This window comes from Balaenoptera physalus (genome assembly GCF_965194825.1).
Source record: "Balaenoptera physalus genome assembly, chromosome: 2".
NCBI lineage: Eukaryota > Metazoa > Chordata > Mammalia > Artiodactyla > Balaenopteridae > Balaenoptera > Balaenoptera physalus.
In genome coordinates this window covers 142,364,860-142,392,473 of record NC_138883.1, presented here as the reverse complement: position 1 = coordinate 142,392,473, position 27,614 = coordinate 142,364,860, and the positions used below count along the sequence as shown (strand labels likewise).

The 27,614-nt window shown below is 47.3% G+C and overlaps 1 protein-coding gene and 1 long non-coding RNA gene across 7 annotated transcripts in view; one reads left to right on the top strand and one right to left on the bottom strand.

The window, feature by feature from the left end:
- ZNF710 (zinc finger protein 710) overlaps nt 1–23,747 on the bottom strand; it is a 67,560-nt gene extending 43,813 nt beyond the window's left edge. The window contains exons 1-4 of one of the 4 annotated variants that reach the window (XM_082448654.1): nt 23,099–23,747; nt 21,606–21,686; nt 21,022–21,113; nt 20,456–20,542 (exon numbers count right to left, since the gene is read on the bottom strand). In XM_082448654.1, the coding sequence (XP_082304780.1) occupies nt 20,456–20,472 (17 nt within the window). In that variant the 5' untranslated portion in view covers nt 20,473–20,542; nt 21,022–21,113; nt 21,606–21,686; nt 23,099–23,747. The remainder of the gene's footprint in view (nt 1–20,455; nt 20,543–21,021; nt 21,114–21,605; nt 21,687–23,098) is intronic. The other 3 variants (XM_082448652.1, XM_082448653.1, XM_082448655.1) reach the window with 3 other exon arrangements.
- LOC309654604 lies at nt 21,694–26,548 on the top strand. 3 transcript variants are annotated; one of them, XR_014260325.1, is made up of 4 exons: nt 21,694–22,090; nt 22,274–22,399; nt 23,747–24,417; nt 26,235–26,548. It is a non-coding gene; the product is annotated as an uncharacterized lncRNA (long non-coding RNA). The 3 variants fall into 3 exon arrangements; XR_014260326.1 differs by having other exon boundaries at nt 22,274–22,534; XR_014260327.1 differs by having other exon boundaries at nt 22,274–22,534; nt 23,744–24,417.
- Nucleotides 26,549–27,614: the final 1,066 nt, after the last annotated feature.

The following is a 27,614-nucleotide window of genomic DNA, read 5'->3' as shown; positions in this document are numbered from 1 at the left end:
AAAATGGTTCAGGAGGGACTTATCTGGTGGCACAGTGGTTAAGAATCTACCTGCCAATGCAGGGGACACGGGTTCGAGCCCTGGTCTGGGAAGATCCCACATGCTGCGGAACAACTAAGCCTGTGTGCCACAACTACTGAGCCTGTGCTCTAGAGCCCACGAGCCACAACTACTGAGCCCACGTGCCACAACTAATGAAGCCTGTGCGCCTAGAGCCCATGCTCAGCAACAAGAGAAGCCACCAGACTTTGCTCGCCGCAACTAGAGAAAGCTGTGTGCAGCAAGGAAGACCCAATGCAGCCAAAGATAAATAAGTAAATAAATAAATTAAAAAAAAAAAAAGGTTCAGGAAAAAAACATACACATGTACAGATGAAGCAAATATGGCAAATGTTCACTTCTGTTATATCTAGTCGGGTGTACGAGTATTTACTGTACTATTCTTTCAACTTTTCTATATATTTGAAATTTTTCATGATAAAACCTTGGGGAAAAAACCTCTTGCTAATTTAAAAGGTAAAAAATGGTATCATGCTTTAAAAATTTGCATTGCATCCATTTATTTGTTCAACAGATATTAATTCAACACAGTCAGCGAATATTACTTCAATACAGTATCTGTCATGCAGTGAGTTGACCTGGTCCCTGACCTCATGGAGCATACCATCTGGCATTTCTTTGGGTTGGGTGTTTATTTGCTAATTATTAATATATAGTTTGTTCACTTTGTCTTCAAGTTTAAATCTTGATTTTTAAAACTAATATGTATAGGTTCTTGGTAGAATTAAAATATTAACCCTTCGGGGCTTCCCTGGTGGTGCAGTGGTTGAGAATCTGCCTGCTAATGCAGGGGACACGGGTTCGAGCCCTGGTCTGGGAAGATCCCATATGCCGCGGAGCAACTAGGCCCGTGAGCCATAACTACTGAGCCTGCGTGTCTGGAGCCTGTTCTCCGCAACAAGAGAGGCCACGACAGTGAGAGCCCCGCGCACCGCGATGAAGAGTGGCCCCCACTTGCCGCAACTAGAGAAAGCCCGCACACAACAACGAAGACCCAACACAGCCAAAAATAAAAAAATAAAATAAATAAATTTATTAAAAAAAAAAAAAAATTAACCCTTCAAGTGTCTCATGAGAAGCTCTTTTCCCCGCAGCTCTCAATTGTTTTGTAGAATTTACATAGCAGTTACAATTTTTTAAAGGTAGTCAAATCTGTTGAATTTTTTTGATGACTTTTTTTATTTCTCAACTTTGGAAATCAACCTCCAGCCCAAAATTTGTTATAGAGTAAATTGTACATACTGTTATGTTTACTCCTTCTTTATAATGTATTTCTGTTTCAGTATTATCCTGGTGACTAGCATTTTAAAAGCCATGTTAAACAGTGATGGTGATAGCAGGCCTCCTTATTTTGTTACTGGTTTCAACAGGAATGCTTCTAGTGTTTCTCAGTTAATTAACACTGGCTATTGGTTTGAAATTGATATCCTTAATCAAGCTGAGAATGCAGCCTTCTATTCCTTTTTTGGTGTATTGATTAGTTAGAAATGGATGTTCGACTTTAATCAATTATCCCCCTGCATATATTGGAATCAATCTGACTTTACTTCTTTAACCCATTAGCATGACGCAGTTACTATATTAAGCTTTCCTAATATTGACAATTCCCCCCCACTTGCCCCACTGGGTTATGGTGGATGACTTGTTTAACATATTATTGAATTCTATTTCCGACATAGCATTTTCATTCTTTAATATGGTCTCTTTGCCATGTTTAGTATCAGGCTGATTTTGCTTTGAAGAATGAATTGGAGAGCTCTCCATCTTTTGCTAAGCCATGGAATAGCTTAACATTATCAGTATTATCAAATCTAAAACAATTACCTAGCAAAAACACTTGGCACTGGTGTCTTCTTTAGGTAGAGGAGGCAGTAGTTGATGATGATTGCAAATTTTTTCTCAATTAACAACATATACATTTTCAGAAAAGCATTCATTTAAATGAGATTTTCAAATTTAAGCCTAGTGTGCACATATTTTTATTTTTTAAAACCTCTCTACCTATTGCAATGTCCCCTTTCTCATGCCTATTATTTTTTTCTTTTCTCTCTTATTTTTCAAATAGATCTGCCAAAGTTTAGGCCACTTTACTGTTTGTTTAAAAACAGAATCAGCTCTTGGGTATACTTGCTAATTTCACTGTATTTCTATTTTCTAATTCATTTATTTCTGCCTTTTTTATCTTTCCCATTTTCCTTAGGGGCTGTTTTTTATTCTTTTTTTCCCCCTAAGATCTCAGGCTGAATGCTTGGTTTATTTATTCTCTTTTTCTCTCTCCCCTTTTAATAATAAAAACATTTAAGGCAATGAGAATAGTGCCAGCTGTCTCCCATAGGTTTGGTTATGTGGCACTCTGGTTTTCAATGCTTTCTAAATATCTGTCACTATGTTCTTTATTTCTTCCTTGACCCAACAGCAATCTAGGAGAGTTTTAAATTTTTTCAAGTGGTTAGGCTTTCGTTCTAGTATGTTTAAATTTATAATATTTTGGCAAGGTTTACTGCATGGTGATCACAGGACTCTCTGACTGGCACAACTTCTGTTTTGGGTAGACCGTGAGTTCTTACAGTTGGTTACTGGTGGCTGACAGAAATATTTGCAGAGCATATGCTCGCTTGCAAAGCCCAAGTGCTTTTGAAAAGTTTTTGCTTGCCATAATGTTATGTCAAATGAAAAAGGATATAAAGTTCAGGGTGTTTGTAAACAGTTTAAAATACAATATATTTACCTATGTGCATGGAAAAAGACTGTGAAGAAATATATAAAGGTACTAAACAGTGTTGGTAATTTCTAAGGGGTGAGATTATGGGCAATTTTTATTTTCTTTAAATTTTCTGTATTTTCAACTTTTCTATATAGGCATAAGATTCACTATTTTAATAATAAGATTTCTTTAAACGTTTGGTAACAGAAATGCTTGCTCTGAGCTTTGTCTTTGCAAAGCTCCCCCTGGCCAGAGAGTTAAGAAGTCACCAGGCAGAACTTGAGGGATAACTGGATTTGGACCCCAAACAGTGACCACACCTGAAGACGGTGGCCCTGTGAGGAGCCCACAGTCACTCAGGCTGTGGAGGTCCCCCCTGCGGGAGGGGATTCACTCTCCAGGGGCCCCCAGGAGCACCACCCTCGTCCCTCCATGCTCCTCATGCCCAGTGACCAACCCCCCCATTACTGTCATGGAGGAGTTTTCCCTCAGAGGGAAAGAGTGAAATCCAACTACTGCAACTGATGCGTGCAGGCTTTTATTTCCTTTCTACCTCAACACGATCTCTGAGGCCCACTTCCAAAACGGCATTTTCAACCCAAGGTCAACTGCAGAGCCCGTCTGAATCCAGAGGAGCTCTGGCCCCTGGAAATGGACAAGGTGGCTGTGCCCCCAGCTCCTGCCACTCAGCCCAACACCAGCAGCTCTGGAGAGGGGCCAGCCACGTTCCCACGAGCTGCGCGCTCAGTGTGTGGGACCATAAACTCCAGAGAGGTCCAGAAGCCTGCTCTGGGATGGAGAAGAAAACAGGGAGGGAAGCTAAGGGAGAGGCGGCAGCGATGAGAGAGGAGGAGAGAGAGAGAGAAGAGGTGTGAATGACAGGAAGCATTAAGGGGAGGGGAGCGGTGGTTCCAGGCGGTTCCTGGGAGACCCATCATTTCAGAAGCACTTCACAAGCGTGCGACTGGCAAAGGTACCACACAGGCGCCCTGCGCTTATTACCTTTACTAGGAGTCATCTCACACTGCGGTCTTTCTGCTCTGTTTCTCTGTCCTCCATCCTCGCTCACCCAAGTCCTCTGCTAGAAGACAGTTGCCTCAGCTGGCTTCCACTGAGCCCCGGGGAGTCTGGGGACACTCTTAGGAAGTCACGGAAGAGAATCCTGACCCACAGGGAATGTATTAAGATGGCCAAGCAAAGATGGCAAGGGCCAGAGGAAGTGCAGTGACAGGCAAAAAGATGCTGGCATGTGCCGAGCGCCCCAGGAGTGGCTTGTCCCTTGGGACTATCTCTTGTCTCTTTCTCGATAAACTTTTGCCCCCAACCCCTGTGGCTTTCCATATCCAGGCAGCTCTGCCCACCACCCTGGCTGTTCTGGGCAGTGACCTTCAAGTATGTCTATGTTTCATCCTGATGCCGCTTACAGGTACCAACTTCCTGCCCTCTGCTCCATGCAGTGTCTACACAGTGGAATGAATCGCCCAAATCAGAATGCAGCCATTGCCCTTTGGAAGAATGCTCTCCAGGGGAGGGGTGCCACCAGTGTATCAGCCCCCAGAACTTGCTGGGGGAGAATGGGAGTGGGCAAGTGTTTCAGCTCTAATTTTTGTCTAGAAATCAATAGGCCCTCCAGCGGCTCATGTGACCCACCTCTGCATCTCCTGCTTTACTTTTCTGGTGTGTCTTGGGAGTTAGGTGGCAGAGAGGTTCAATGAATGGAGTGTGAACTCTGGATTCAATCATACCTGGTTCAAATCCTGCTACCATCCCTTACAGGTGCAAGGTCTTGGGAAAGTGGCTGCCTTCATGAACCCCAGTTTCTCTGCCTCTAAAATGGGTCAGGGGGACTTCCCTGGTGGCGCAGTGGTTAAGAATCTGCCTGCCAAAGCAGGGGACACGGGTTCGATCCCTGGTCCAGGAAGATCCCACATGCCGCAGAGCAACTAAGCCCGTGCGTCACAACTACTGAAGCCCACATGCCTAGAGACCATGTTCCGCAACGAGAGAAGCCACCGCAATGAGAAGCACGTGCACCGCAACAGAGAGTAGCCCCTGCTCGCTGCAACTAGAGAAAGCCCACATGCAGCAACGAAGACCCAACGCAGCCAAAAATAAATTTTTTTAAAAAATGTTAAAATGGGTCAGGAATGTTGTTTCTTACAGAGTCATTGAATTAGAAGAGTCTGGCCCAGTGCCTGGCCTGGAGCAGGTGCTCAACAAACATTGGTCCTCTTTCTCCTTCCCTTGCTGGGATTGAGGAAACCCATCCTGAAGATCTCATGCACTCATGCAACATTTCAGAAGACCTTCCTACATTTTCAATTCAGTAACTATGGGTTAAGAATACACCTCAGTGGAAAATTTTTACTTGGGGTTATTTCTTGGTGAGTTTTAAGAAACACTGTCAAGCACAGAAAACGTACTTTTATACATTATCTGTAAACAGCTGGTGCAGAGCAGAAATTTTAGGTGAAATGAGAAGGAATTCAAGCAGAAGTGCTATACTTATTCCTCTGAGGGATTTCTCAACCCTCAGATCAATTTTTCCAAGGGGATTTCCCCACATGGAATAACAGCATAAGCCCCGAGTGCCCTGGCTTATGCCAGAGTGATCTGTCACGTTGTTTCTTTGCTCAGAACCCACTGGTGGCTCCCCCAGGCCTCTGGATGAAGTTCAAGTCTTTGGACACATTCCCAGATCGGCCCCTCCAGCTCCATCTTCTACCATCCCACCTCTACACCCTACCTCCCATCCACACCAAACCACCACTGACTCTTTGAATGTGCCTGTAATTTCTGCCTTTGTATATTCTAGTCCCCCAATGGAATGCCCCTGCTTCCCTTGTCTGCTAAGACTCAGCGAAACACCGCCTCCACCAGTCTTCCCTTCACTCCTCCGCACCTTCACCACGTCCGCAGAGCGAATTTCCTGTGCTCTTGTCTGCATATCCCATATCCCTTCTGGCTGAGGGCCTGCTGGGGACAAAGACCGTGCCATTCCCCTTTATATCAGAGTTTAGTAGGTGCTTGGGAAATGTCTGCTGATTGAATGAAGAAATAAAGAGATGACAGAAGAAGGTTTGTAACAGAAAAGAGTTTCCAGGATGGTGCGGGGTTCTCCCCGACTTCACAGGCCTGTGGTCCACAGGTAACAATGATTACCACGTATCACACAACACAGAGCACACATGAAAAGTAGGCACATGAACCCATTTCGCAGGCCATGAAATCAAGGCTTGGCTGGGGAGGCTGGGGCTCATCAGGGCTAGGAGATGGCGAGCCAGGACGGAAGGCCATGGCTCCTCTGATCCTGAGTCCCACGGCTTGAAGTAAGGTCCTCCCCTTGTCTGTGAGCCCACTTCCGTGGCAGGCGACCTTTTAGATCCATCCCTGCCTGTGGGGAGAAGAGCAGCTCTGTGTTTCTGTGATTAATGTACTTTTCGTCCTGCAGAGCTTCCTAAGGCCAAGAAAGTGCCAGGTCAGAAGTTACAGCACACACGGGAGCAAACAATCGACTATGTCTCAGGCCACCCAGAGCCGAGACCCTCACTCTTAAACCCAACTCTCTCACACTGCTAAGGGTGGGGGCCACACCATCTCTCACAGGACACCAAAGCTGCCCATTTCTTGTGCCTTTGGTGGGTCCAACATCATTAAAAGTGGACCCTGGTTTTCTCCAAACCAATTAGTTAAGAAGCAAGGTGACGAGTTTCATTGGAATCTAAGGTTACAGAATGAGGTCTGTAACATTGTGTCTCAAATGGGGGAAGGGGGTAGAGACTGAGGAATGGGGATGGGCCATTCAGGGAAGAGAGGCAGCACCGGGCAGATAAGAGATCTCATCCACCAGACAGATAACAGGGCTAAAATGACAAAGGAGCTAGAAGCCGTGCTGGCCTGTTGAGAGAAAGAAAGAGCATATTAAATTTTAAACAAAGCCCACCCCAGGGGAACCTCCAGCCTCCCTCTCCCAACCCATGCCTCCCATTTCCAGCACACTAGTCGTCAAGTTCATAGAAACCGAAATGTCCCTCATCTCTAGGGGCTGGGTTTTGTGTTTTTGTTTTTTTGTAACCCAATGGGCAGCAGCTGGCACACTGTGTCTCTGGGGGATAGTGGGGAGGGAGTTTGGGACTCCCTGAGCCCCTGTGGCCTTCCCGCCGGGCCTGAGAAAGGAGGGCAGGCTGGAACCAGCTTTGGCTGGGACAGCACCAGGTGCAGGGAAAGAGCAGTAAGTGCCAGGTCCAGATGGTAGGCAGCAGCCTAGGTGTCACTAGGAGCCGAGAGGAAAGAAGGAACTAAGAAGTAGGGAAGGTCCTCAGAGGCCTCATCAACCAGCGTAAAGAATGTGCTGGTATGGAGGAGGAAGAGAGCAGAAAAGGAGGAAGAGGGAGCTAGGAGCTGGAAAGGAAGGCCCAATTTAGCCCAAGCAAATGTTACTTCCTCAGTAATTCCGTCAAACCTCCCTCCCCCGCCAGCCCCCAACCCCCGCAAAGTGATGGTTGGCGAATCGGGCTGCAAGGGCTGAAGGTCTGGGCAGAGACACTCTCCTGGGCAGGACCCGCGGGACAGGGTCTGAAGCCTGCACAGGAAATCTCCATGCCACCCCGACAAACACCAACCAACCTCAGTCTATGGAGTTAGGGCAGGATGTCTGTTTTATGAGCATCTTCTTCAAAGAAAGACCAGCTTAAGCTCCCTGAGAGAGTCTGGATTCCTCAAAGCCAGCACTGCCCCAGGTACCCTAAGGATGGGCCCCTTGAGGTTTCCCTGGGGAGCCACAGGCCTGCCCAGGTGCCTGCAGAGGAGACAAGAAAGGCCTCCAGCCTCAGTGCTCAAGGCCCACTGCAAACAAAGGGACAAGGATGGGAGGTTCTCTTACACAGGTCAGCTGTGCCCTGGGTCTCTCAGGCCTTTCCCAGGCCAGTGCCTCTTAACCAACATGCGTGAAACAGTTGAAAAGCGGTGTCTTAAAAACGCATAATCAGCTTTTAAAAGAATAAGACTTAGTATTCACCTAAAAGGAATCAAAAATGTTACACGACATTTCTGGAGGCCAATTTCACCATCTATATCCAGAGCATTTACAATGTGTCCGTGGCCCAGTGGATTCCCTGCTAGAAATATATCCCAAGGATATAATCAAAAAATACCGAAGGATGTTCACCACAGCATTCTTTATAAGAGAGAAGAGGAAAAAACCTAAATTTAGGGGACTGCTTAAATATGTGGAAGGGTATATCATATACTGAAATATTAATAATTATAGGTGGTTTTAATTTTCTTCTTTTTGCTTGTTTCTATTTCCTAAATTTTCTGCAACAATCATAAATCTCTCTGTAACAAGAAAAAAAAATCAATAAAAGCTATTTTCTAAAAAAAAAAAAGGAACAGATCCAAGATCCAAGAGACTGTGCATTCCTTGGACATTCAAATCTGAACTGGATTTGAACAAAACAAAACAAAACTGGACAGAGACACTTAAAACCACCTAAGAATATTTTCAAGGACTAAGAGGTGGTTTCCAGTGAAGGGAAATTAAAATCCTCCAGAAGGCCTGAGTGAGTGCAGGAAGGGTGAGTCAGGAGCAGGGAGCCAAATCCCCAGAATAGTCAGGACCCAACATTTCTGTCCTTAGAGTAACTGCCATGGTGGGGGAGGGGTTGGGGTAGAGGGCAGGGATGAGAGCAGGCAGAGGGGCCGAGGTGTGAAAAAACAAATGTTACTTTTGTCCCTGATCAAGGAAAGGACAATGGCCATCTCTTTAGACAGTGAATTCAAGCTGAGTGAGATTTGTTCATCTACCTGGCAATACGGAATGAATTTTTACAACCAAGGTATAGAAGCCCCCAAACAGAGGTGTGGAAGAGAAATTCTGACAAGCTCTGTAACTGAAGCAAAAGAACTTAGCTGATGTTGCACAGAAATTTTTCCAGATAATGAGCTAGAACACAAGAAGATAACAGAGTGGAACGCTTGGGAGGGCGTTAAGAGTACCAGGTGTAGCATTAACAGAAGGTGGCCTTTGCGTAAGATGACCTACAGCCCAAGGAAGGAAAAATCCCACAGGACGTGGACTTAATTATTCAAGCATCAGGAAAACCTGAGGAGCAACAGGAGAGGTCTAAATTTCTCCAGTCCTCTTTCTGATCAAAAGCTTTAAAATCTATCTCAGAGGGCTTCCCTGGTGGTGCAGTGGTTGAGAATCTGCCTGCCAATGCAGGCGACACGGGTTCGAGCCCTGGTCTGGGACGATCCCACATGCCGTGGAGCAACTAGGCCCGTGAGCCACAATTGCTGAGCCTGCGCGTCTGGAGTCTGTGCTCTGCAACAGGAGAGGCCGCGATGGTGAGAGGCCTGCGTACCGCGATGAAGAGTGGCCCCCACTTGCCGCAACTAGAGAAAGCCCTCGCACAGAAACGAAGACCCAACACAGCCATAAATAAATAAATAAATAAATAAAATTAAAAAAAAAAAAAGAGAGAGAAATACCACTGTTTCTAAAACATCCAGGTCATCCAGAACACCAAGACATGGTGGCTACTAACATAATCTTCCCGCCATGCTCCTCCAACCCCTGCCATCCTACAGCGGTGAACTGAATCATCACTTTGGGGAGCAGGATCTGGGTAGGGCTTGGCCTCCATAACAAACTATGACATCTTAAAAAGAAAAAAAAATCTATCTCACAGATCAAAATTCATCCATTTGGGAAACGTTTACGGGGTGCCTCCTATCCATGCATGCATTCAGCAAACAGCCAGGTGCAAACTTGATGTGGGTGCCACTCTGTGATGTTCAAAGCACTTCCACTTCCACTGGCCTAACAAACAAAAACGGACAGCATGGGTCACTAGCCTGCATCCCTCATAAAGATGCCAAGTAGCACAGTGATAGGGTGCTGGACATGCCAGCTCAGGCCCACGGATCCTGAAGACTTCCCGCCCCCATGAGCATTCCTCAGCCCCAGTGGACCCTGACTCTCTCTTAAGAAATGATGACTCCAACTTGGAAAATAAATATGACACCACACATGAGGACAGCTGGTGCTGGATGATTCTGTGTCTCTTAAAGACATCAAATTCTTCCCCCAGGTGAAGCTGTATCCTATAAATTACAGCCTCGCATTATATATGGCCAACACCTTTAGCTTTGTTCTCCGTGGAGAATTTCTCTTCAGCAAAGAGGAAGCAGTCAATACCCTACTTTGAAAACAGCACAGGTGTTTCTGTGAGACAAAAATCAAAACCAAAAATCAAAAAACCACCTCTTCCTCCCTTTAATTAAAGGGATTGCACCTGTGTATAGAAAAATAGAAAAAGTTGTTCTTCCAGAATCTTCCATGTACTAAGTACTTGCAGCCCTGAAAACTTACCTGCTGTAAAACAAAGTGAAGGCACCAGCTTACGGTACCAGCAAGTGCTCCCTTGGCACCTGGCAGCAGCTGGTACCTACCTGAGGCCAGCTCATAACGACAGTAATAAAAGTTCCCTTGAAATAGTGTTAAGGTTCAGACACTCTGATAAAAGCTGGGAACTTCAAAGATAGGACTGCAAAGCCCATCCCTAATCGTCCTCATTGTGTCTGATGTGGAGGGCTGGGCTCTCGGCTGGCTCCACCACCTACTGCCTGAGCTTTGCCCAGGAGGACTTGTGAGCCAGCCAGCCAGCCAGCCAGCTGGAGGAGGCGTGATGGAACTTTGCACTCACTCCCACAGCGGGTCGGGGGACTGTCTAGGCCATGGTGCACAGCCATTGGTCCTTGACCTATGAGAAGTCGGATAAAAATAAAGGAAGGAAACAAGAAAATTCTGATCTACAGACATGAGCCCAATGATTCTGGAGTGAGAACTGGATTCAATGCCAGGTTCCAAGGCTCTCTCCATGAACTTGGGCAAGTCATTGCAGACTTCCGAGCTTCAGTTTCCTGGTCAATAAAAATGGTAACCTCCCTAGGGACTGCTGAGGGGAGTAACTAAAATACCCTATATGAAAATGCAGAACAAAGGTGTGATCCTTCTTCCCTTCCTCCCTCCTTCCCACCCTCCCTTCTTTCCACCCTAACCTCCTTCTTTAAAAAAAATTTTTTTTAAATTAGGTAATATAGGGAATTTCCTGACAGTCCAGTGATTAGGACTCCGTGCTTCCACTGCAGGGGGCATGGGTTCTATCCCTGGTCAGGGAACTAAGATCCCGCAAGACACGCGGTATGGCCAAAAATAAATAAATAAATTAGGTAGTATATGCACAAAGTACAAAATTCAAAATGTAGAAAAAGGAACACAGTGAAAAGTCAGCATCTGCTGTGGGAAACCACTATTACCAGTCTCCTAGGTATCCTTGTAGAATGCTGCACAGCCAGGCATTCTGTCTCCTACTTTCTTACTTAAGAAAATATCTCAGCAACCACATGGATACATAGGAAGCTTTTACATTCTTTTGTACAGCTGCACAGAGCTGCATTGCATGGTTATAGGATAATTTATTTACCAGTTCTCTAGTGATGGACATTAAGGTTGTTCCCCCCACCCCTTTTTTGCTTTTACAAGCAATGACACAATGAACTATCTTGAAAAATGCATCATTTCACATGTATGCTCATATCTGTGAGAGGAACTCCCAGAAGTGGAGTTGCTTGTGCACTTTTAATAAATATTGTCGGGCTTCCCTGGTGGCGCAGTGGTTAAAAATCCACCTGCCAACGCAGGGGACACAGGTTCGAGCCCTGGTCTGGGAAGATCTCACATTCTGCGGAGTAACTAAGCCCGTGCACCACAACTACTGAGCCTGCGCTCTAGAGCCCGCGAGCCACAACTACGGAGCCTGTGTGCCACAACTACTGAAGCCTGCGCGCCTAGAGCCCTTGCCCCGCAACAAGAGAAGCCACCGCAATGAGAAGCCCGTGCACCACAACAAAGACTAGCTCCCCGCCCACCGCAACTAGAGAAAGCCCGTGTACAGCAACAAAGACCCAATGAAGCCAAAAATAAATAAATAAAATAAATAAATTTATTAAATAAATAAATATTGTCAAAACCCTCTCTATACAGGTTGTACCAACTTACACTCTTTCAACAGTTATGAGAGCATCTGTTCCCACTGTCACTTCTCCATAGCAGAGTTAACACTTCTCTTATTACTAGTGGGGCTCAACACCTTATATGGTTAAGAACTACTTGTATTTCCTTTTCTGTGACTGGTTCATAGCCCATTTTAAAAATTGGGCTGATAGTCTTTTTCTTATTGATTTTCTCTTTTTAGATATTAAGGAAATTAGCCCTATCTCTCATATATGTTGCAAAAATGTTTTCCCAGTTTTGAGAAGTAGGAGACTCTTTTGACTGTTTATGATGATTTTGCCTCACAGAAATTTTTTACTTGTGTAGGGTCAGATATATTAATCTTTTCTTCTATGGATTCTGGGTTTTAAGTCAAAGTTAAAAAGTATTTTCCCTGAGTTCATTTTTTATATTTAACATCTTTAATCCATCTGAAATTTATTTTGTTATAAAGTGTTCTTTTTTTAGACAGCCATCAGGTTGTCTCAAGTCACAAATTTTAAAATGCCACCTTTCTAAAATGTCACCTTTCATATTAATTTATCTTTAAGTCCCTTTTCTTTCTTCTCTTCCAAATCATGCCCCTTTATCTCAGAATCATGCTCTTTCTCTCCAAGGCCCTCCCATCCCTTCATTCCATTTGTGAGCCAAGAGTTGATCCATGTTATCATGACTGACAGTCATACAAATTATGTTGAATCTCAGTATCTTAGAGCAAGTAGAGATCTCAGAAGCATCCCTTCATTTTATAGCTAAGGTCACTCAGATCCAAAGAGGTAAACTGGACCTGTCCAAGATCACAGGGTAGCTTAGTGCTTGTGAGTTTTTTTATTACTATTCAAGAAGAACAGAAATATTGATTTTGCCATAAATTCCATTCAATCAATAGATATCTATTAAGCAACTACTCTGCCCAACAGTGAACAGGCACTGGGGCTCCAGAAATAAATGACACAGCTCTGACCTTTTAAGAAGTTCTGAGTCCAGTATGGGGTCTGAACACACACATCCACAGACTAATAGGTAAGGTGACAACGGCCAATGAATGTAGAAGGACTGGTTAATTTTGCAAGGGATGGCATGGAGAAGGCTCAGAAGATACATAGTTTTCAGTTGGGCCTGACATGACTAGGACTTTGTCCAAATATGGAGAGAAGACATTTGGCAATAAGGGAACAATGGGACAAAGTAGGGGGTCTGGTGGTATATCGTCAGGAAGGAAGTACTCTGGCTTAGTGTTAGCTGTGGGCAGAGTTTTAAATGAAAAGGCTCCTCTGAGAATCTGTGGTCATTAGCCAGCCCTCAAGTGGGTTTGGGCTCTGGTCCTCAAAACTGCAAGCTAAGAATTATAAATAAATGACCCATCAGTAGGGTCTTAAGATGTCTGGCAGAAGGCAACACATATTCTCCCTGGAAGAATGTACTCTCACCCCACACCTTAAAGAATTCTCACAGATAGAATTCTAACAAACATAAGCTCACAATAGAAAATCACAAAAAGAAATAAGCCCTCATGAGTGGGAGGGAGCAGAATCATCAAACAACAGAACTACACCTGTAAATACTTCAGATACTAGAATTACTGGATACAAAAAAAAAAAAAAAGGATGTTTAATATGATTAAGGAAATGAGGATTTAAAAACCCAGGTAAAGAGTAAGAGATTATTGGGCTTCCCTGGTGGCACAGTGGTTAAGAATCCGCCTGCCAAGGCAGGGGACACGGGTTCAAGCCCTGGTCCGGGAAGATCTCACATGCCACGGAGCAACTAAGCCCGTGTGCCACAACTACTGAGCCCGCACTCTAGAGCCCGTGAGCCACAGCTACTAAGCCCACGTGGCACAACTACTGAAGCCCACGCGCCTAGAGCCCATGCTCTGCAGCAAGAGAAGCCACCACAATGAGAAGCCCACGCACTGCAACGAAGAGTAGCCCCCACTCGCCGCAACTAAAGAAAGCCTGCACACAGGAACAAAGACCCAATGCAGCCAAAAATTAAATAAATAAATAAATATATATTTTTTAAAAAGAGTAAGATTATTTTTAAAAAGTCACACATACTTGAAAAATGATAAAATAGAAACATGATGCTCATCCAGATTAAAAACTTAAAGAATGAACATCAAAGAAAATAACTACAATGGATTAAAACACATAAAGTATATTAAAATCTCTGAGTTGGACTTCCCTGGTTGCACAGCGGTTAAGAATCCACCTGCCAATGCAGGGGACACGGGTTCAATCACTGGTCCTGGAAGATCCCACTTGCCACGGAACAACTAAGCCCGTGCGCCACAACTACTGAGCCTGCGCTCTAGAGCCCACGAGCCACAACTACTGAAGCCGTGCACCCAGAGCCCATGCTCCGCAACAAGAGAAGCCACCGCAATTAGAAGCCTGCACACCGCAACGAAGAGTAGCCCCTACTCATCACAACTAGAGAAAGCCTGCACGCAGCAATGAAGACCCAGTGCAGCCAAATAAATAAAATTAATTTTTAAAAAAATCTCTGAGTTAATAGTGATATTAAAAATATCTCAGTGGAAGGGCTGAACAGAAAATTAGAGATAACTGAAGAGAGAATTAATGAGCTGGAAGACAAATAAGAAATTACCCAGAAAACACTATAAAAAACCAAAAGACTGAAAATGAAAAAGAAGTTAAGAGAGGGGGGCGTGGGATGAATTGGGAGATTGGGATTGACATATATACACTACCACATATAAAATAGATAACTAATGAGAACCTACTGTATATAGCACAGGGAATTCTACTCAGTGCTCTGTGGTGACCTAAATGGGAAGGAAATCTAAAAAAGAGTGGATATATGTATATGTATAGCTGATTCACTTTGCTGTACAGCAGAAACTAACATTATAAAGCAACTATACTCCAATAAAAATTAAAAAAAAAAAAGAAGTTAAGATGTCAAGGAGATGTAAAGGATAGAATAAGACCTAACATATATCTAATTGGAGTTCCCAAGGAGAAACCAGAGACAGAATGATAGAGAGATAAAAGTCAAAGAGATAAAGGATGAAAATTTTCTAGAACTGATCAAAGTCACTAATCTTTGGTCTCAGGAAGATAAAATAAAATCCACACCTAAATGCATTAAACTGCAAAACACACACACATGTGCACACGTGCGTGAACACACACCACCACCACCACCACCACAACAACAAAACAACAACCAGAGAGAAGAAATTACCTAAGATCAATAACTGGGCTACTAACTTCTCAATATCAATAAGGAAAGCCAGAAGATAGTAGAATACCCTCTTTCAATACTAAGAGAAAATAACTGTCAAGCTAATGTTTTATACCCAGTAAAACAATCTCTTAATAAATATGAAACAAAATTTTAGCCAAACAGGAACTGAAAGTTTATGATTAAAACACCTCCACCACATGATGTTCTGATTCCAGAAGGAAAGCCTGAGATGCAGGGAGAAATATGGGTAAACAAAATGATAACTATGTGGAAAATCAAAGGTTAACTAACCTTTCATTGCACTGCATTACCTGAAAAAAGATATGGATACCAACTAACTTTAAACCTTATGCAGTCTGCATGCATCAAAAGGACAGAAATAGAGTATATAAGTTCCAAAGCAGTAAAGAGAAAAAGAGTAGAGAAAAAAAAAACAACAACAACAGAGAGGAAAGAATCAGAAAAAGAAGAAACAGAAAACACAAACTAAGATGGTAGGAAGATATCCATATATACCCAAAACTATAACTAATGTAATCCCAGCACTAGGTTGTTCACAGGAGACATGAGGGCAGGGATACAGGCCAAAGAGTCCTCACTGTGCAGGGTGAAGCCATAGACATGGACGGGAAGCAAGTAGCAAAGAACTGTGGCTGAGGCACCAAAGCATGGCCAGGAGAGGAAGGAGTGGCAGAAAAAGCAGGATTAGAGAGGCAGGAGCAGGACCCAGAGTGAGGAGCCAGAACCCACGATGGGCAAGAGTATCACGACAGTACAGCTACAGAGAAGCCAGGTAAGTAGAGGCCACCAGATGTGATCAGGAGGTAGCTGGGGACATCTGGGAGTGGGGGTGAAACTCTGCTGCTGGAGAGGAGAGGGGGAGAGAGGAAGTAGGGATGGAAAGTGTGGCCTCTTCTTTGTGAAGTCCTAGGGTGAAGAGAAGTGAAATGGAAGGGGGGCAGGGGAGAGGCAGGGCCAAAGGAGAGGGAGACAGGTGTGTCGGTAGCTGTAGCGGGGAACTGGGGCACAGGAGGATGTCCAGTGCTCAGTCGTAGGGAGGCAGCCTGGGCAGGACATGGGAACGAGGGTTGATGGTGGGCATGAGGCCCAGGTAAGCAGGCAGGGGTATCCCAGCTTGGGGCAGGGGTGGGCGGGGTTGCTTCAAGTAGGGATACGCAGTGGGGGGCTTGGAAGAATTCAGAATTTCAGAGGTGACCTGCTTCCAGGTAATGGCAAGTCCACAGTGGTCCTGTGGCTAGCAAATGAATGGGAGGTTGAGACTGTGGGCCTAGGGACCCCAGGATTGGACATCACAGAGTGGGGTTAACCAACCAGCACCACCAGCCTCCAAAGGGTCCCTAATGCTTACTGAGAGGCCCACTCAGGTGTGGTCCTTGTGAGGACATTCTGACATGGCACATAAAGCAACCATTAAAGTTTGTACAACTTTTTTTTTTACCAAAACCATGCAGGACAACCTTTCGATCCGGAAGACAAACCACACATAACCAAGAGTCATCACAGAAGTTCTCGTCTCCCATGTAAATCTGCAGGGTGGACATTCCTGCTTTCTGTAGTGATCATTCTTACCTGATTTTGATTCCCTGTTTATTATACCCTAGGGGGCAGGGAAGGAAGAAAGGGAAGGCAGTTGGGCCACAATGTGATCTCTTATTCTCAACTTCCAACTGCACTGAAAATCCTCACATTTCCAACAGTTCTCTTGGTAATCCCAAAATATACACATGATAGAGCATATGTATTTAATATCAGAAACTCCTTTCTGATGATGGTTGTAGAAGACAGAACCAAAACCCCTCTAGAGATCAACCCACTTTTAATAGCCCCTTTACTCCATTTACAAATATATAGATTATAAAGATAATACATACTGGTATATATTCAAATGGCACAGAAATGAGTAAGAGAGAAAACAAAAGGCCTCTGTACATGGGGTAAGGCACTAGGGGTGGCGGAAGGGTCAGGTCTGTGAGCTACACACACTAATTAGTAGGTAATAAAAGCCAGTTATTTTACCTTTTGAAGCTGCTGATTTGACATACATTTGGCCCTGCTTTGGCCTCTAACATCCTTTAATCCCCCCCCTTTCAGAATCTACCCCAATTTCCTGCGACCACCTCACCCCCCCTTATTTGACTGTGTTCAAGCACCTTCTATCCGATTCTAGAATTCTTAATTTACCTTGCAGTACTGCAGCAGTCTTGTTTTCTAAATTTCTTTTTTTTTTTTTTGCAAACAATCATGAGTTGGGCCCAATAGTAACACAGGCTCTCACGGGCTAGCATGGCAACCCTGTGCTATTTGTAACACATTTCCTTGGGAAAATCCTTTCAGTTTTACACACGAACTATTGGGAGATGCTTACTTATAAAGTGGGGGCCTCTATAATCTCAATTTTTGTTCTACCAAAAAGAGCTCTCCCTTAGCCCCACCTGCCCTGTTACTAAGGTAGGCTTTGCTAGCAGGGACTCTGGGGTCTGACTGCCTGGGTGCCAATCCTGGTTCTCAAACTTACTAGGTGTGTGAACTCCGGAAAAGTATTCAACCTAAATGAGCTAATATATGGAAAGTGCTTAGAATAGTGTCTGGCACATAGTAAGCACTGCATAATAAAAGAGCGGGGAGAGATTAGTTAAGAAAGCCCTTTGCCCCTAGTTCTGGGAGGCCGCAGACCCCTTTGAGGCTGGTGAAAGCTACAGGTCCTCTCCCTAGAAAAGTGCACACACATGTAACCCTCTGCACAGTTGCAGGTGTAGCTGAAGCCCATCCACAGCTGCAAGGGTCAAGAAGTCCTGGTTCCAGCGCTCTGGTTCTCTCTAAAGTGATATGAGGATCTCAGGGGCAGAATACCACGGCAATTCCTGAAGTATTATGTTCACATGCATGGAACTGTTAAGCAGGTTCCTCCTGCCCTCAGTTTAGGCTCCACTTTTGGCAGAAATGTTACACCTTTCTTCCTCAAAGCCCCTTTGACCCTTGCCAATCTTTCTCTCGCTTCAGGTCAACTCATCTCTGGGTCACCTTAAGACAATCTCTCTGTGTGCCACAAAGCTCCACATGCTGTTTGCGAATTATTCTCATCTTTCCCCAAAGGATGGTCTGGCCCCTCCTTAGTGCTTACTGAAGTCAGACCAGAGCATGTGCTAGCCCCCAGCAAAGGCACCGTAGAGGTGGATGCTGTGTAAGCCCAGGTCCTTTCCCTCAGTAAGCTTGCAGACAGCACACACCAGCAAAAGCCAAAGATCTGAGAAGCCAGAAGGAACTTGTGGGATGATCTAATTCCCTCGTTATCACTCCTCCAAGTCATTCCAAGTTGGGTGACTTGCCTGAGTCACCCAATTCATTCGCAGCAAAGCTGTGAACCTCCCAGTTCAGTACTTTGATTCCATCAGTATTTCTTAGACTTTACCATGCACGGGAATCTTGTTAAGATGCAGATTCAGCAGGTCTGGGGTAGGCCCGAGATCCTGCATTTCTAACAAGCTCTCAGGTAATGCTGATGCCGCTGGTGCATGGACCACATACAGAGTAGCAAGAGTTTACATCAAGGCTAATGGACTATCCCACCTGGTTAAAGCCTCTTCACCCACCCTTTGCGTGGCTGTTTAAATGCCCTTTCTTCAGGAAAGCCTCCCTTCCCCCGTCCTCCCTGATTATCAGCTCCCATGGTCTCTGTACTTTTTCCTTTGAAGCATTTATAACAACTGTAATTAAAGAGTATTTGTTTAATTATTAGTTTAATGTCTGTCTCCCAGGGAAACTGCAAGCTCCACGAGGACCAGACCAGCAGACTGTCGATAAAAGGGCAGCTGTTGTGGGCCGGAGCAGCCTGGACCAGCATCCTTGGAGGAGGAAGGGAAGGCTTGCACTGGTGGGAAACACCTTCTAGAGGCCTCATGGCCAAGGGTGACACTTCTGGCTTTAAAATTTCCACCAGTTTCAAATACATGCCGACTAAAATGTAACTTGAAAAGCAACCTTTAAAAAAAAAAAAAAAGTCTCCTAAATCTTTATCAAAGATATATTGAATAAATATATGTGGTAAATAAAAATAAATTTGAATAGTGGGATAAAGTAAAAAAAAAATCTTTATCAAGTGCAAAACAGTCCCAATCTGGTACTAGCCACTCTGCCTGGGTAATAATTAGGTCCCCAGTAAATATTCCCTTACAGTCCTCAGACACTGTGAGGGCCTTGGCAAAAGAAGCAGAGGGCCTGCTCCCTGACCAGCCTCATTCTGTTGCAGACCAACAATTTCTTTTCCAATTTTTCTGCTGCCATCCTTTCTAGCAACCCCAAAGCTCTGAATGCCCAGCTCCTTGGAGTGGGCAGAGATATCTGAACTCATCATCATTCTAGGGTGGCCAAGTCAGTCCACCTGGGTTCAGACACCACCAGTTCTGTGCCCTTGTATGTAACTAATCTCTCTGTGCTCCAGTTTCCCAATCTGCCAAATGGGAATAACAATGCAGCAACTAGCACCTGTGAGGACTAAGGGAGATGATACACATAAATCACTTACACAAGCCTGGCCCAAGATCTACGATTATTATTATCCTCCCCATATCTGGTCCAATTCAAGATCTCTCTATTGTTTCACGCAAGTCTCCACCCAGTGGCTCCACCTCATTCAAAATTTACTCTTCCCAGCCCCTCCTGCCTTACCTGTCTGGAGCTTGTTCTAAGCAATGACTCACTGCAAAACTCTGCAGTTCCCATCAATCACCTCCCTGTCTCTGCCTCTGTGTGTCATTTGTGGGTCCCTTCTGGGAGGGAAATCTTTTTCCTAATGTCCAGTACCCTTATTCAACAAGTATTTATCGAGGGCCCACTATGTGACAGGCCCTGTTCTAGGCACAAGGGCTTAGCAATGAACAAAGAAAGACCTCTATCCTCATGAACTGAAAGTAGTAAGAGATCTAACCCACGAATAGAGATCAGTTCAGGTCTCTGGCCCTTCCTTACGTCCCCATTCTTTTCCCTGACCAAGCCTAAATAAATCACACACAAGTACAAAGCATGAAGAAAACATTCCAGATCAAATAATGCTCAGTGTGACTTGGGCACATCCCGATGACTAAACTGCTGCCCCGCTAACTGGTAGACGTTGAAGAAGTATGCATTGTAACAGCCAGAAACACCCGGTTTCCCCAAGTAGTCACACCAGCCGTCAAATCCTCCAGAACAGTACGTGTAACACAACTAGAAAATAAGGTCCTTCGTTTACTTATCTCATGAGGGTAGGATAAGCCCATGTTTTCATGTTCTCACAGCCACATTCTTCGGATGAAGCCTGATTCGGGTTCCCCAGCAGGAATACAGGCAGCAGCCTTGTGTTAACAGCACTGGAAATGGACTCTGAAAGCCCATGTTTGAGTGCTGGCTCTGTCACTTACTGTGTGATTTCAGGCATGGAGCTTTTCTCATGCCTCACTTTCTTCAGACAACCTCTAAGGTCCTCTTCCAGTTTTGCAGTCTAAGGGCTGGGATCAACCACCATTAACATGAGACACAGCAGATTGACAGATTCCTTAATTCAACAAAATGAGCCCCTGCCCTCAGATCCGGGGGGTGAGCAAGCCCGATGAGGAGCCTGTGGACAGCATCCTGAGATGCACCCGACTACTCCTTTACTTATTTACTCCCTGAGATGCACCCGACTACTCCTTTACTTATTTACTCCCTTCTAACGTCAAACTTGAGCTTTCCAAGCACAACTCTGATAGAAATATCCCTGGGCCACAAGGCAAACCTAAAATAGAAGGCATGCAAAATCTCCGGTGGGCCCATTAGTCTCCCTTCCTCCAACTCAAAAAACCATTCCAGACCTTGTCCATCTCCTTGTCTCTAGCCAGGGAGCCTCAAATAAGTCTCCCTGGTAGAAAATGCCTGGTTGGAATGGAAGTGACCCAAGTGCAGAACAAATGGCCCGCTGGCCACACACCACAGGACAAGGACTCACCCGGGAATCCGCTCTGAGGAGAAGAGTGAACCTCTGCTCCCACTGCAACTCACTGCATCTGCCTCCATGGGCATACAGGCAACCAGGTGAGCCTGGAGGAAAGAAAAATGTGACCCAAATGGCCAACTCCCCCTACCCTAAAGAAAGCAGCCCTACCCCCACTGCCCTCGTGCAAGAAAGCCGGGTCCTGCAGGTTACTGGAGCACTAGTGTGGCTAGAACTACAGGTGACTAATTAGAGGTCCTGTTCCCAGACTGGCAGGTGCCTGGCACAGAGCGACGCGAGGTTCGAGGGCCAGCTGACAAAACCACCATGAGAGCTCTAGAAAATAACATTCGCTTTAAAACAAACGAGAAAGGGACAGCCATACTAAGTCTCAAAAATCAAAACCAGACAGGCCCATGGCTTTGATCACAAACACTAAGAATGCATTTTCTAAAGTCTAAAGACAATTAGGGGTGGTTTACTTCCCCTCCCCCACCTGGCCTGGCGGGTCCTTTGAAAGCCCCTGGTGAGGGCAAAACAGGGATGCAGGCTCCAGGCCCTCTACTTGGCAGAAATGAACTTTGACTGTTTTTACTTACACGTGTACAAAGGCAGGACTGAAAGAGCAGCTTCAAAGTTGGCTGGGTGACCCCCAAGGTTCAAAGTCCCTCTCCGCACACCTATGGGGGAATCTTGTGAGTTTCCCAGGCGCCCACTGGAACTGGTTATGTCCCCTCCAGGTCTACACCGGCTGGGAGTTTCCATTTTGCACAGAAATAAAGGCGCTCTGGGTGCCCTTAGCAGTTAGGGCGCTCGGCCCGCTGCTCTAGGGTGGGCCACGAGGACAGTCCCTCATTGGACCGCTCAGACCGGGAAGGACCAGCACCTCGTAGTGACCCTGTGAAGACGCACCGGGCTGCGGCTACGCCTTGCCCGAACCATCGCAGAGCTTAGAGATACATTAATGATCGTTTCGGGTTAGCTAAAACCCACGCAAGCACCTCCCTGGCCTCTTAAATCTTCCCAAACTACTGCTCAGACTGGAGGGAAGCAGTTGCAGCCACCATAAAAGTCATCTTAAAAGGCAAGTTGGAAAAAAAACCGATACGCACTAGTTAGCAAGTCCGCGGTTAGGGGGGCGGTGGCACGAGGGCCGGATCTGTGGGCTCTGCACGCTGGCGGGGGCTGTCCCGTTGGTCCCCGAGTCCCCGCGCCCACCTGGCAGCCTCGGGGCCACTAATCTGACGCCGGCGATCACACCCCACAGCTCTGTCCAATTAGGAAAATGACCGCGAGGAGACGGAGAGAGTGGGCGACAAGGAAGGGGAACTGAGACTGAGGAGGCTAAGGACAGGCCGTGGAGACCCAGCCGGCCGGCGAGCGCCTTCAACAGGTCCCCGCCCCGGGGAGCGGGGCGTGCGGCGGCCTGCTGCCCCGGGGGCGCCCCCGACACCCCGGCGGCGCGCCCAGCCCTCCCCCACACCGGACGGCGGGGACGCGCAGCAACCCCACCCGCCGGGAGAATAAAGTTTGTGGGCAGCGGCGGGGCGCGGCGGCGGGGCGAGGGGGTGAAACTTTGAGTCCCGGGCGGGCAGCGGGGGGAGCGTACTGGGCGCCGGGACACCCACGTGCGGGCCCGTGAGCCGCCGCCGCCGCCTCCGGGCCTCCCGCCCCGCCGCCGCCGCCGCGCTTTCCTTTCATTTTTGCTTCTCTCTCTCTCTCTCTCCCCTCCCTTTCTCTCTCTCTCATTCGCGCGCTCTCCTCGCTCTCGCCCTCTTTCGCTCGCTCGCTCCCTCCTTCCCTTCCCCCTCCCCCTCCACACCCCCGCCCCCCCCCCCCCCGCCAGACGCCATCTCTCCCTCTTTCCCCGGCTCTCCATGTCTCCCTCCAGCTCTCCGGCATGAGGGAATGTGGAAGTGAAAGGAAAAGACGACATGTTTGCAGCGCGGGCCTGCGCGCGGCCGTCCCCGGGGACAGGCGGGGGGCGGGTCGGCCGCGGCCGCAGTGACCCACCCCCGCGCCCCCCGCGCCCCCGCCGGCGCGCCGCCCGGGGTTGCGGGTTCGGGGGCCCGGGGCCGCGCGGGACACTCACCCTGGGTCCGGGCGCGGCTCCTGCGCTGGGGCCCGTGGCGGGCCGGGGCCGGGGGCTCCTGGCTGCCCACCGCCCGGGCTGCTGCTGCGCGCCCGCCGCCCGCCTCCACGCGCGCCCGCCGCCTGCTCCTGCCGCCCTCCCTCCGGCTCCTCTTTTTCTCTCTCTCTCTCTCTCTCCCCCTCTCTCTCCCTCTCCTCTCTCTCTCTCTCTCTCTCTCGCTCGCTCTCTCTCCCTCCCTGGAAGAAGGGAATGAGGCAGGGCTGACGTGAAGGGATGCAAAACAGCTCCTCCTAACCCAGCTCGCGGAGGAAGAGAGACAGAAAAGCAGCCCTTTTATCTCTCTTTTGTTTTCTCACTTCCTTCCACCCCCCAACACCCCCCTCTTGTCAGCCCAAGTTTTCTTTTCTCTTTCTACCGCAGAGAGGATTTTTCTTCCTTTCTTTCTCTTTCTTTCGGTTCAACTCTCCTACTCAAATTGAAAGCCTGAAGGGTTTTCTCTCTCTCTCTTTTTTTCTTCCCTCTTTTCTTCCTTCTTCCTCCTTTCTTATTTCTCTAAAAGGGTTTTGTTTGCTGTGGGAGTTTCGTTTGAAAATCAAGTCACGCCTTTTTTCCTCCTTTTCTTTCTCTCTCTTTTTTTCTCCTCAGCAGAAAAGGGGAACAAAGATTAACTGAAGCGGGAGAGAGGGGGAGCATCAGAACCTCGCATGGAAATTGGGGGCCCGGTCCTGCCCGGCACAAAGAGGGCCAGGGGACCCCCCACCGTGGGAAGCTTGGGGCGTCCTCCCGAGAGGAGAGTCGGTGGGGCTGGGGGGGACGCGGGTTCCTTCCGAAGTGCGGGCGGGGGCCGCGGAGCCCGCCCCTCCCCAGGCAGAGGTGGAAGGCTGGGTGTGTTCTTCACTTATGTATTTTTAAAGTAGGCAGATGGGCGTGGAACAAACATCCCCGCGGAGCACTAAACTGTAAGAAGCCTTTAAACAGCTGTTTGCAGAGCCCTGGACGTCCAGACTCGAGGGAGCGGTGCGGACTGCGAGCGCCAGGGCCCGGGTGGGGAAGGGGCTCCGAGGAGCCGCTGGGATCGGCCCCTCGTGGGCTCGCCAATCCCACGGCCCGGGCCTTCGCCCCCTGGCGCACTGCTGGGGGGCGCTGAGGCGTGGCCGTTGGCAGCGCGGGGGTCAAGCCCCTGGCGCCTTCCTGCAGGGCCTCGGGGCTTGGCACAGCCTTGCCTTTCCCCGGCTTCCGACCCGACTCTCGGCCTCTAACCTCCAGCCGCTTCTCCACTCCGAGCCCTCGGACAGGACGCGGTAGAGCCTCCCCGAAGGGTCAGTTATTCATGGGGCGCCTGGGCGTGTTCCCAAGACCTGCTCTGCCTTCTGCTTCTCCAGAGAGGTGGGGAGAAAACGGGGGGAAAGTTCCCAGAGCAAAGTTGGCCACATTTCTCTTTTGCCCAAGGAAGTATTGAGCACCTGCTGGATGCCCGGCACTTAGACTGGGGCTACTGCCAGGGGCTGGGGAGAAACGTGAGAAACATGAGTCTTCATGGGCCCTGAGAGTTTCCACAGGAAACAATGCCAGAGGAGACAGCAGCTCAGGACCAGGTCATCGAAAGGAAGGAAAGCCTGGATCCTCTCCCCTCCCTCCTCTCTTCCTTCCCCTTCTCTTCCTTCCTCCCGGCTGCGTCTCCTTGGCTCCACCCCTTCTCCTCATCAATTCCTCCCACACTTCCCTGCTCTCCCTGGCTTTTCACTGGAGGGTCCCTTCTCCCAGCTAGGAGCAGATGCTGAGCCTCATTGTCTCTCCCCCTCAGTGACTGCAGCCTCCCGGGGGACAGGACCTGCCACTCTTCACCCCTCCCCCCAGCCCGCAGGCCTGGGCCTTTACAGACTGGAGCCCCAAGGCCACTGACCCTCACCCCACCCTAAACCAGCTCCTGGTGTTGTGAGCAATGACTCCAGTCACTCAGAACATGATTTGTTTCTGACTGGGAGTGAGAAAACAGTAGCCTGGTACTTGCTTTAGCAAGGAGGACACCATGATTTTAATGTCACTGCACTGAGCCCTGGATGACCCCAGAGCATCCCCCCGACTTTGCCCTCTTAATGGGGTATACAGGGAGCTACATTTCTGTCATCTTAGATCCTGTTTACTGCACCTAAGCTATACCCTCCAAATAAAGCAAAACAGCTCTGATAGTCCAGCATTCACGTAACAAATGCTTACCAAGTACCTACTCTGTGCCCGCTCCTATGCTTGGGTGCTAAGCACCTAACAACCAATGGCACAGGCGGTCCTCACTTAGGCTTTGCAGACTGGCAGGGGAGGGAACAAGAAGGCAGGCAACCACAATGCCACATGTTACATGTTAAGGATGAACCAAGGAAGCACCTAAAAAAAGGGTGCTTGGACTAGGGTGGTCAAGGATGGCTTCTCCTGGAGGAGGTTACATCTAGATGCGTACGCCTGTGCCAGGTAAACGCATAGGAAGGCACAGCCTGTCCAAAGGCCCCAAGGCAAGAGAGCACATTCTTCCAGGTTCTGGGAACCTCCACAAGTATTTGCTGCAGTGGAAAGTACAGTGGGGGAGTGGGGACACTTTGGTGTCAGGGCACAAGGCGGGGGAGGGGAGAGTGGGGAGTGTGTCAGGCAATAAGTAAGGGAGGGGGCCGGATATCAGGGGGCTCTTCAGATTTTAGCCGCTCCCACTTGCTAACTTCATGAACTTGGGTGATTATAGTTTCCTTCCTTATAAGATGGGGGTAAGAAGACCAGTGGGTTGCAGAGACAGTGTCTTATGTTTAAGTGCCCAGGCTTATTTGCTGTATATCCCTGGGCCAGTTGACCTCTCTGAATATAAGTTTTCTCATCTGTGAAATGGGGTGAAAACACTTGACTCACAGGGTTTCTGCAAGGCTTAAAAGGCTTAAGACATGCCTAGCTCAGTGTCTGGCACATAAGCTCCAATACATGGTAGCTTTTATTCATTGTTATTATAGATCAAGGAGTGACAGGGAGGTGCCATTACAACCCAGAAATGAGATTTATGTTCTGGGTTGAAACTAGAGTGAGTCACCATGCCCGAAATGCAATGAGCTGGCTGTGAAGGAAGCATTCCTTCAGAGGATACCCTGTGTCCCCACAGGTGGCTGGGATTGGGGAATACCTACGTCTGACCAAGATGGCCAGCGTGTTGTCTCAGGAACAGGACCGGAATGTGAAGACTGTGGTTACCAAGGCCTGGCCTGATCAGTGGAGGTGTAGCCTGCCTGAAGAACAAATAGGAATCAGAAGAGAGTGGGCCTCGTAAAATCCTGGAGGGCCGGTAGGAGCAGGCGCCTGGCTGTGTTTGCTCCGTGGAGAGAAGTAGACACAGAAGTTCACACTGGGGAGAACAGAGGGGGAGAAAGAGACTTTTGACTCTTCCAGAGCCTGAATTAAATCTCTCAAAACCTCTTAGTCCTTTGCTTGGGTTCCTCATTTTTCAAGCAACCTGCAGGTGAACTTGGCACCAACAAAATGCCCCCTGGATCCAGACAGACACCAGGGTTCCAGTTCCTGCATTGTAAACCTTTTACGCTTCTATTATTTCTTTATGATACAGTTCATTGTGAGAGAATTTGATAACCAGCTAAGCAAAACTGAAAGAGAACTCCAGTAGAGACATTATATTTTTGTGTGTGTCCTTGGACATTTTATATCCACATATCTACATGTAAAATGCACATAGTAATAAAACTATGTAAAGTGAATATTGTTAAATGAATGACTATACACGTAAATATATTATTTTAACAAAATTAACAAAAATGACATAACACTATTCCTACTGAATGGCAACCACTTTTACCCCGTAATATGTCACAAATATCTTTCCCTGTCTGTAAACATCCACATTATCATTCCTAACAAATGATGTTATTCCATGGTATGCATTTATCTTACCTGTTTAAACAAATTGCTGGACTTGTGGGATATTTCCAGTTTTTCACTTTTATGGACCCACTATGATTGATAGACATACTGTACAGTCACCTTTGTGCCAGGTAAATATCATATTCTTCCCCCCGGCTGCGCTGCATGGCATGCAGGGTTTTAGTTCCCCGACCAGGGATCAAACCCGTGCCCTTTACAGTGGAAGGGCGACGTCTTAACCACTGGATTGCCAGTGAATTCCCAATGTCATATTCTGATCATCATTTTACAGCTGAGGAGACTGAGGCACAGCGAAGTTTAAAAGTTTTCCAAGGTCATAGCTATTGAGTGACTGAGCCAGAATTTGCAGCCAGAGTTTCCAGTTGGGAGTTCCTTTCAGCATCTCTGTTTTCTCCTTTTCTTTAGCGTATCCCCTCCTCATACCTCCCCGTTTTCTCTCCCAGATCACCTCCCTGTGAGAACCAGTCTGGGCAGGTGACCCACTTCCTTCTCTGACACCTGAGTAACTTCAGTAATGTCCATCTCCTGGGGTTGTTGGGAGGAATGAAAGCAGGTGATAAATGACATGTAATGCATGATACTGTGTTTG